General features: G+C 44.2%; 1 protein-coding gene across 2 annotated transcripts in view; it reads left to right on the forward strand.

The window, feature by feature from the left end:
- The window catches only part of LOC141048128 (transmembrane 9 superfamily member 2-like), an 80,481-nt gene extending 70,347 nt beyond the window's left edge, over window positions 1-10,134 (forward strand). For both annotated transcript variants that reach the window (XM_073543562.1, XM_073543563.1), the window contains one exon: window positions 9,329-10,134. In XM_073543562.1, the coding sequence (XP_073399663.1) occupies window positions 9,329-9,396 (68 nt within the window). In that variant the 3' untranslated portion in view covers window positions 9,397-10,134. The remainder of the gene's footprint in view (window positions 1-9,328) is intronic.
- The last annotated feature ends 911 nt before the right edge of the window (window positions 10,135-11,045 follow it).

Here is an 11,045-nt window from a genome sequence, read left to right on the forward strand (position 1 = left end):
ATTCTGGGGAAGATGGTAGCTTCCTTGGAAGCAGTGCCCTTTGCACAGTTCCACCTTCGTCCTCTTCAGCTGTCCCTCCTTTCAGCCTGGGACAAGACGACGAGGTCCTTAGACCGGCCAATTCTTCTCCCCCTCAAAGTGAGGCAATCCCTCACTTGGTGGACGATGGCTACATCAGTCCTCCAAGGGAGGTCCTTCCTCCCGCTTCGGTGGCAAGTCATCACCACCGACGCCAGCCTCCTGGGTTGGGGAGCGGTTTTTCATCAGAGGACGGCTCAAGGACACTGGAACCCTCAGGAAGCTCTTCTTCCTATCAATCTGCTCGAGATCAGAGCAATCTTTCTTGCCCTTCTTCGCTGGCAACCCCTTCTCGTCGGCAAGCCGATCCGCATTCAGTCGGACAACGCCACGGCTGTGGCGTACATAAACCATCAGGGCGGCACGCGCAGCCACCAAGTCATGTCAGAAGTGGCCAGGATTCTGCGCTGGGTGGAACGTTTCGTCCCAGCAATCTCCGCCGTGCACATTCCAGGGGTGGAAAACTGGGCAGCCGACTTTCTGAGTCGTCAAGGCCTAGCATCAGGCGAATGGTCTCTCCATCCCTCAGTCTTCGATCAGATATGCAAGCGCTGAGGTTCTCCGGACGTCGACCTCATGGCGTCTCGGATGAACCACAAAGTTCCGCGCTTCGTAGCCAGGTCCAGGGATCCTCTAGCCGTCGCTTGCGATGCCCTAGTAATTCCGTGGTCCCAGTTCCAACTCCCTTATCTTTTTCCACCTCTTGCCTTGATCCCAAGAGTGGTCAAGAAGATAAAATCGGAAGGCGTTCCAGTAATTCTTGTGGCTCCAGACTGGCCGAGACAGCCTTGGTATGCGGAACTGGTGAACATGCTCGCGGACGTTCCCTGGAGACTTCCAGTCCGTCCGGATCTTCTCTCGCAAGGCCCCCTTTACCACGAGAATTCTCGGTCTCTGAATTTAACGGCATGGCCGTTGAGGCCGCAATTCTAAGAGAATCAGGTTTTTCCAGCCAGGTGATTCAGACGATGATCAAAGCCAGGAAGCCAGCCTCTTCCCGCATTTACCACAGGTGTTGGAAGGCTTTTTTCCGTTGGTGCGACGATAAAAAAAGTTTTTCCAATGGTTTTTTCCATTCCGTCCATACTGGGTTTTCTCCAGTCTGGCTTAGATTCGGGTCTGTCTCTCAGTACCCTGAAAGGCCAGGTTTCTGCCTTGTCTATCCTCTTTCAAAGAGAGCTCGCTTCCTTACCGCAGGTTAAGACGTTCCTCCAAGGAGTCGCTCATGTGGCTCCTCCTCATCATTCACCAATAGAACCGTGGGATCTCAATCTCGTTCTTGGCTCTCTCCAAAAGGCGCCGTTTGAGCCCATCCAGGACATTCCTTTGTCACTTTTGTCATGGAAGGTGACCTTTTTGATCGCCATTACATCCATCAGAAGAGTTTCTGAGTTAGCGGCCTTGTCATGCCGTTCTCCTTATCTGGTGCTCCATCAGGATAAAGTCGTCCTCAGGCCCGTTCATTCCTTCCTGCCAAAGGTGGTTTCCTCCTTTCACATCAACGAGGATATCGTTCTTCCATCGTTTTGTCCGGCTCCTTCTCACCCTCTTGAGAGGTCACTCCACAAGCTGGATGTTGTTAGAGCCTTGCGTGTCTACCTCGCTAGGACCGCTTCACTTCGTCAATCCGATTCTTTGCTGGTCATCTCTGAAGGTCACAGGAAAGGGCTTCCGGCATCCAAATCCACGATTGCTCGCTGGATTCGTTCTACCATTCAGGAAGCATACCGACTTCAGGAAAAACGGCCTCCGCCGGGAGTGAGAGCTCACTCCACCCGGGCTGTGGCAGCTTCGTGGGCCGTTCGACACCAGGCTTCGGCTCTGCAACTTTGCAGGGCCGCGACCTGGTCGTCCTTGCACACATTTGCGAGGTTCTACAGGGTTCATACCCAGGCCTCGTCTGATGCAGTTGTTGGTAGGAAGGTTCTGCAGGCGGCGGTGGCGCATCGGCCGACCTAAGCCTTTCCTGTTCTTTCGTTCCTTATTGCTGTTCCTGCCCTTAGGACTGCTTTGGAACGTCCCATGGTATTCTGTGTCCCCCAATAAGGCGATAAAGAAAGATGGATTTTTGGTTCTTACCGTAAAATCTCTTTCTTGGAGCCTTCATTGGGGGACACAGCACCCTCCCTGTTTAATTTGTACCGTGTTGGGTCTTTGAGTCCCCTGTTGGGTTGGTACATATGTTTAGAGAGTTTCCGTTGCTTCTCCTACTGCTTTCTCACCAACTGAGGTGCCTAGTGCCTGTCGGTGGGTGTATACTGCCGGGGAGGAGCTAATTTTCTTGTTTTGCATAGTGTCAGCCTCCTAGCAGCAGCATACACCCATGGTATTCTGTGTCCCCCAATGAAGGCTCCAAGAAAGAGATTTTACGGTAAGAACCAAAAATCCATCTTTTCTACTCTTTTTGTGTACAAGGCTTCCATCTGCAGCACTAACTGAGATGCAAGATATCCCTCTGTCCGCTTCACGGCACTGATGTAGTGTGACGTGTACAGTCTACAGCTCTGCCAAGGTGTGAGATGTTCCTCTGCCCTGTCTGCGACACTGCTGGAGCGTGAGGAGCATAGCATACAGTACTGCCTAGGTGAGAGATGTCCCTCTGACCTATCTGCGGCACTGCTAGAACGTGAGGTGCACAGGCTACAGCACTGCCTAGGTACGAGATGTCACTTTGGCCTGTCTGCTGCACTGCTGTGAGTTGCCGAGTCTGCAGCACTGCCTGGGAGTGAGAGATGTCACTCTGCCCTGTCTGCTGCACTGCTGTATGAGGTGCAAGTCTGCAGCAATGCCTGGGTGCGAGATATCCCTCTGCCCTGTCTGCGGCACTGCTAGAATGTGAGGTGCGCAGGCTTCAGCACTGCCTAGGTGCTAGATGTCCCTCTGCCCTGTCTGCGGCACTTCTAGAATGTGAGGTGCACAGGCTACAGCACTGCCTAGGTGTTAGATGTCTCTCTGCCCTGTCTGTGACACTGCTGGGGTGTGAGAAGCATAGCATACAGAATTGCCTAAGTGCAAAATCTCCCTCCACCCCATTCACAGCACTGTTTGTGTGTGAGGTGTACAGTCTATACAGCATTTCCTAGGTGCAAGTTGTCCCTTCACCCCGTTCACTACACTGCCTGGGTGCGATATGTCCCACAGGTAAGATGACGCCGGAATTTTAATGCGATCACCGCAACTTCAGTCGCAGTGTCGCATTAAAGATATGACTTATTAGTCCATCCATGGTCAGATTGGCCTGGGTCACATGAACGGAATATTACGTCGGATGTCAGAAAGTTAAATATATAGAATTTTTTTTTTTTTCTTTTTTGACACACTTTGAGTCATTTTTCTTAATTCACCCTGTTATCTATATTTAAAAAGAAAATCTGAAGTGTTTCTACAGAGCCAGAAGTATGATTTCTAGACTTGCAGTTAGTGTCCAGTTTCGAAATTACAATAATTCTATGCTAATTGAAAATGGAGAAAAAAAGCTAAATGTTTATTTTTTTAAAAATTAACTTAAAAATCTGTTTAAAACCATGTCATTTTATTATACTTGTGATGATTTAATGAGTGAAGTCCCTACACCTACTTCAGCACCGCATGTTTGCTCCTCGCTGTGAAGGTTAAACTAAAACGATAGCTTGCCCTACATTTCAGCCAGTCATTCCATGCTTGTGGTTTGTTTTCTCCTGTCGGTCCTTCACTGCCAACAATGGGAAGATTTCCATTTTTCATACCTACCATCATCCATTCTGTTGATACAGCGTTGGTAGTAATCTAAAAGCAGACAAGCTGGTTAAATTGCTTTAGTTGCTTTGACTACTGATGTGTATTTAGCATGGTAAATATTTGTATGCAAAGCCAATTTTGTCTTTGTAGACAACTGTAAAAAAAAAAAAAAAAAAATTGACGCCTGTCTTCTTGAGCACAAAAAAGCCCACGTCATGGGGGAAAAAAATTGTAAATTAATTCCAATCTGCTCCGAAAATGCAGTGAAGCAGTTGTCTGCAAGTGTATGTTTTCACTTGCGTCATGTATGTTTAGACAGCTCCAACCTTAAACTCTGCTAATTTGCTGCTCATTCTGCCAGAGTTTCAAATCGAGTGGGAAACGTTTACCGAATTTCCTTTTTTATTATCACAAATGCGGGTAGATGACTGCATTTGCAAATTACTAAGGAAATGCTGCACTTAAAGGACTTTTCACGGTTTCTAAATGATTGTATGGGAGAATGGTGCTCTCATCTTGAAATGGAAACATTTTTTTTTTTCAATTTTAGTAAAAGATTGTAAAAAGCCAAGTAAGGAAAACTGTTTTTTTATGCACTCTTTAACATTGTAATTTTTTTTTTTTTTTTTTTTCCAAGATATATATTATTTTTCTTTTTAAAGAAGAAAAAAAAAAGACCATCAAGGTTTAAGAGGTTGTCCCATCTCTTTGACTGCAGGCTTCTGAATTCTTAGTGTGTCGGGATTCACCGATTTTTGATGGAGAGCACGGGCTCACATGCCGACTAGACATGCTCGGCCTGACTCAAGACAAGTGAATTCAGCAAGGCCGAGCACGTCTAGTCAGAATGTGGTCGGGACTAAGCAAATAGCATAATACCTGTCACATGACCAACTGCTCTTGCCAGGAATACCCCATTAAACTTTTCTCAATCAATTATAGATAATTTGTTGCTAGAGTACTTATAATCTACACGACCATTTGTTTAATAAAATAGCATCCAACTTTCTTTTATATGCTGATCTAATATCTCCCTTTACTACTTCTTACGGTGCCACAGTCCCAACTGCTCTTAACTGTAAATACCCCCTTCCTACACTGCGTTCCAAATTATTATGCAAAAAATATTTCCTCATATTTTCTCTAAATTACCTATATGAATTGTAGTCATTGTTATTTTCCAGTCATCTAATATTCTAGTATAATTGCAATGTTTTTGACCATCGAGCATTGCACGGCACTCATCGGTGAACAAAACAGTTTGGAAGTCAGTCTTCATGTATCGTTTGGCCCACTGGAGCCGTTTCTGCTTGTGTGCAGTGGATAGAGGTGGTCGACAGGATGGCTTACGCACAGCTGCAAACCTCTGAAGGACCCTGCATCTTGTTGTTCGGGGGACGTTGGAGGCACCAGCAGCTTCAAAAACTTGTCTGCTGCTATGACAAGGCATTTTTGCAGCTGCTCTTTTAACCTGACGCAATTGCCTGTTGGAAAGAGTCCTCAATTTTTCCTTATCAGCACGCACACGTGTGTGCTGGGAATCAGCTACATACTTCTTGATTGTGCGATGATCACGATGAAGTGTCTTGGCAATGTTGATTGTAGTCATGCCTTGACCTAAATACTCCACAATTTGTTGCTTCTCAGCACCCGACACATCCTTTTTCTTTCCCATTTTGGCAAAAAATGTAGGCTGCTTAATAATGTGGAACAGCCTTCTTAAGTAGTCTTGCCTTTATTTGGACACACCTGCCAAACTAATTTGCACAGGTATCTGCAATTGCTTTCAGTGATATAAAGAGCCCTCACACACATCACCATCAATGAGTTTAAATGACAAACAAAAAAATTCTAACCTTATCACTCCTAAACTCTTTGTGCATAATAATTTGGAACACAGTTTATATAGATGTTTAAATAGTCTTTCGACTCATGTTCATTAATGGTTAAAATTGCAGGACTGTGAAAATAAGCAATTTTTAAAGGGAACCTGTCATGTGAAAAAACGCTATTAGCCTTCAGATATATGGTTAATCTACAGGTAAATAGTATTCTGAACTTGCCTAGCGTCGGCACTTGCCCCCCCACCAGGAGGGAATGAACTTTATTCCATCCGGTAGCGTTCAGGTTCAGTCTCCGCTCTGTGTGTAGAGAGCGGTAGCTGAAGCCCCAGGTCTGACGGCTCTCATCATTACTGTCGGCGATCAGTCCGTGCGGGGGCGCAGTTACTCGCTGCTCTCTATACACACAGTGGTGATTGAACCAGCGCCACCCCTATGACTGAAACCAGAAGACTGCCGGGAGGAATAAAGTTAATTTCCTCCATACAGCGGGGGTCTAAGTGCCAGGCAGATTCAGAACCCTGTTAACCTGCAGATTAACCCCATATCTGCAGGTTAATAGCTTTTTTTCATGTGACACGTTACCTTTTTAATTCTGTAGTTTATTGCTCGTTGGTGCTCACTTGCAAGCTGTTTGCTTGTACAGTTTGTAAGTGCTGCTCAGGAGCTGGCCAGGGGACTGGATGTAGCTAGCTTTAGTGCTCCTGCACTCATCTGATGCTGCAGAGGAAAAACGACCTCTGCTTGCAGCATTAACCCCATCCCGACCTGTGACGCCACATAGGTGTTATGAAGGTCGGTGTCAATCTGACCTGTGACGCCTAGGTGGCGTCATGGGGAGATCGCGTTCCTGCGGGTCGCGTGACTGGTGTCACTGAAAGGTCACCCGGACCCGCAGGTACAGGAGGACTTGTACTTTGCCCCCCCCCCCCCCGTGGCTACGATCACTCAGTCAGAGCAATTATAATATTTCTCCACTGAAACTTGGTGAAATATTACAATCCAGCCATGGCCAATGCTGCAATATCATCGGCCATGGATGGAGACCGCGATCTGCCCCCCCCCCCCACGACTGACGGCAGCGATCTACAGCCATCAGTCTTCCCTCACCTCAATCCTGCCCACTGCTGCACTCTGCCCTGTCCTCCGCTCCCCCGCGGTCCGATCCCACCCCCTCCCCCGTACCTCCCGAGTCCTGCTGTCCCTCCCATGGGTGCCGCCATCTTCCAAAATGGCGGGCGCATGCGCAGTGTGTCCGCCAAATCTTCCTGCCAGCAGATTAATTCATTCATTCATTCCAGGTACATGTTGGTCACTGTGATAGACCCTATCACAGTGATCAAAATAAAAAAAATAGTAAATAAACCCCCCCCCCCCTTTATCACCCCTATAGGTAGGGAAAAATAATGAAATAAAGAAAATATATTTATTTTAATTTTTCCTCTGGGGTTAGGGTTGGAATTGGGGTTAGGGTTGGAATTGGGGTTAGGGTTGGAATTGCGGGTTGGGGTTATGGTAAGGGGTTGGGGTTAGGGGTGTGTTAGGGTTGGAGTTAGAATTGAGTGGTTTCCACTGTTTAGGCACATCCTGATGATTCCAGCCAATTTTGCATTCAAAAAGTCAAACGGTGCCCCCTCCCTTCCGAACGCCGACGTGTGCCCAAACAGTGGTTTACCTCAACATGTGGGGTATCGACGTACTCAGGAAAAATTGCACAACAACTCTGGGGGTCTAATTTCTCCCTGTTACCCTTGTGAAAATAAAGAATTGCAGGCTAAAAAATTATTCTTTGGGGAAAAAATTATTTTTTTTATTTTCACTGCTCTACGTTATAAACTTCTGTGAAGCACTTGGGGGTTCAAAGTGCTCACCACACATCTAGATAAGTTCCTTGGGGGTCTAGTTTCCAAAGTGGGGTCATTTGTGGGGGAGATCCAAAGTTTAGGCACACAGGGGCTCTCCAAACTCGACATGGTGTCCGCTAACGATTAGAGCTAATTTTCCATTCAAAAAGTCAAATGGCGCTCCTTCCCTTCTGAGTCCTGCTGTGTGCCCAAACAGTGGTTCCCCCCCACATATGGGATTTCAGCGTACTCAGGACAAATTGGACAACAACTTTTGTGGTCCACTTTCTCCTTTTACCCTTGGGAAAATAAAAAAAATTGTTGCTAAAAGATCCTTTTTGTGACTAAAAAGTTAAATGTTCCTTTTTTTTCTTCTATGTTGCTTCTGCTGCTGTGAAACACCTGAAGGGTTAATAAACTCTTTGAATTTGGTTTTGATCAGCTTGAGGGGTGCAGTTTTTAGAGTGGTGTCACTTTTGGGTATTTTGTGCCATATAGACCCCTCAAACTGACTTAAAATGTGAGGTGGTCCCTAAAAAAATGGTTTTGTAAATTTTGTTGTAAAAATGAGAAATCGCTGGTCAACTTTTAACCCTTATAACTTCCTAACAAAAAAAATGTTGTTTCCAAAATTGTGCTGATGTAAAGTAGACATGTGGGAAATGTTATTTATTAACTATTTTGTGTCACGTGAAACTCTGATTTAACAGAATAAAAATTAAAAATTTGAAAACTGCAAAATTTTGAAAATTTTTGCCAAATTTCCGTTTATTTTTGACAAACTCCTAAATTAATTGACCTAAATTTACCACTATCATGAAGCCCAATATATCATGAAAAAAAAATCTCAAAATCGCTAGGATCTGTTGAAGCGTTCCTAAGTTATTACCTCATAAAGGGACACTGGTCAGAATTGCAAAAAATGGCCAGGTCATTGAGGTAAAAATAGGCTGGGTCATGAAGGGGTTAAACAGTGCATAGTTCAGGCCAGCGGCATGACCATGGCAAGCCGGAAGGCAGAAGAGCAGTGTGCTCCTGAAGACAGAACATCAGCACATCCTTTTTAGTGAATGTCCTATGGTTCTTTCAAAGGTCCATTGAAAGAATGAACCAAGGGACGATTCTTTACATTGACTACTCTGTCTAACCTCTCTCCTTTGCGATAATCTAGTTGCATGCCTTTGAACTGACTTTACCTCTCAAATATTATTTTCAGAATGTGGAACTCAAAACAGGATTTCTTATCCAAAAATGTGACATTACACGAGGATTATAAATGGATACATTGGTATCACAGAGTTTATAAAAAAATGATGGGTGGAGATGTGTGTATATATTTATATGTATGTGAATAGAAACTGCGGACGGCACCGCTATTACCATATATCAGCTGATGGTATGCGTCTGGCAGCAAGCTGTCATCCAATGCTCCTGGGTGCTTGACCTCGCAGCGATCAAATCATTGAATCCAAGTATAGGAAAGGTCGCACTCGACAGGATAAAATATAACTCCTTTATTGACACATATTTACGTGTCAGGTCAGAGTGGTGTGGCAAGAGTGTTCACAAGCTGACAACGGCCGTTTCGCGCTGTTCAAGCGCTTCCATGGGTCCGTGTCGAGTGCGGCCTTTCCTATACTTGGATTCAATATTTATATGTATGTACACACCCAGTCACTCTGTTTGCTGCTTGACATGGAGTACTGTGAGGTCTGACTACACCCAGGGTTTGTTTGTAGTCTGTAACACGGTAACCCCTGCACTATACATTTGCATCTTTTCATCTTTTGAACACTATCGCATGGTGCAGTGAATAGGAATAACTAGTGTTATTTTTCTCCCCTCTAGGTACCATTGGTTTCTTTGCTTGCTACTGGTTTGTTAGGAAGATATACAGTGTGGTAAAAGTGGACTAATCAAGTTTTGCACTGAAATTGAGACAAAGCCACAACGTATGATTCCAAGAATAAGAAGATGCTACCTTTAGAGACTGGGACTAGCAGCATATTGTGGGTTCGCACAGTGAGGAGATGAGCACTCTGGGAGACTGTTTACGACGTCGTGTCTTGTGCTCATCATCAATATTCTATTTTTTTTTTTTTTTTTTAATCACCATTTGCTGTAAATACACCAGTGAGAGCCCATGGGATGTTGTCGGATTCATTCAGCAATGACTGGGTGCGTTTCTTACTTTCGCCCATGACCAGTAATATACGTCATGGCTGACCATGATGTTGTTTGATATCCCACAATGCTTATATAATTTTTGCTATTGTGCCTTCCAGACATTATACATAAAAGGTTTATTTGTACAGAGGTTCACTATGTTCTACATACATACTGTGTGTTCTATGAAAAGTCCTTTTGGTTTTGTTTTATTTAATAATATCTGTTTTTTATTTCTCTTTTTTTAACCTATTCTAGCAAGTCTGCTTTAACTGCTCCATGTTTCATTGATTGATTTTTTTTTTTTTGCTTTTCATTGGTTCGATCAGAAAGCCTCTAGCCTGTATATACTATAAGTGATGCCTTGGTGAAGTGCCATGTACTAGGCTCCTGCGCTTTCTAGAAACAACAAACTGAAACATGTGGCATGTATTTTTCAGCCTTTTTGCCTGTCTTGTCTTGTGCAATAAAGTTACGAAGACCACAAACGTTTCTAAACTATCTTATGAAGGTACAATTTAACTTTTGTCCTTATTGATATGACAAGTAAAAATGAGTGGCTCATTTCTACTTGGCATATCTACTGGTTGGATCACGGAAATGCTGTAGATATAGTATATCTCGACTATAGCAAAGCATTTGATAAAGTATTTCATACTATCCTTATTGAAAAAATGACCAAGTATGGGACTGACAAGGCTATGGTTAGTTGGGTTCATAACTGGCTCTGTGATTGTACTCAGTGGTAATGGCTGCACATCCAATTGAAAGAGTGTTTCAAGTGGGGGTACCACAAGGCAGGGCTGCCACTAGGAATTTTGGAGCCCCATACTGGCAACATTTTTGGGGCTCCCTTGAGACTCCACTCGAGCTCAACCTCCATCCTGCGAACCTTACACAGTCCTATTGCCCTTTCTTGGAAAAACTTCACTTCTGTACCACATCCTCACCAATCACACATTAACAATTCCCATCACCAGATCACATACATAGCCAGCAGCTTTTGTATACTATTGTGGCTGGGCTCTACACTACTGTAACTTATTAAACATTTGTTAAAATATTCAATACAGTTTAGGTATATTTTTTATTTTTCAATTTTTAAAAGGAACAAATACCACCACACCATGACCAGACCACATGTTAAAACCACACAGTGACCAATTACTACAGTACTGATCATCAATTAAAAAAAAAACACAATACGAATATCACCATAAGTGCCATTATACACAGATCTGTACTTAGTATACAGTCAGTGTACTAGTAATACAGGGATCACCGGTGGACAGTGTACAGATAATACAGTGATCACCAGTGACATTATACATAGGAGTTCTGTATATACTATACAGTGTACAGGTAATGCAGTGATCACTGGTGACATTGTACACAGGAG

Source organism: Dendrobates tinctorius, unplaced genomic scaffold (genome assembly GCF_039654945.1).
Source record: "Dendrobates tinctorius isolate UK_male_01 unplaced genomic scaffold, ASM3965494v1 ptg000133l, whole genome shotgun sequence".
Classification (NCBI taxonomy): domain Eukaryota; kingdom Metazoa; phylum Chordata; class Amphibia; order Anura; family Dendrobatidae; genus Dendrobates; species Dendrobates tinctorius.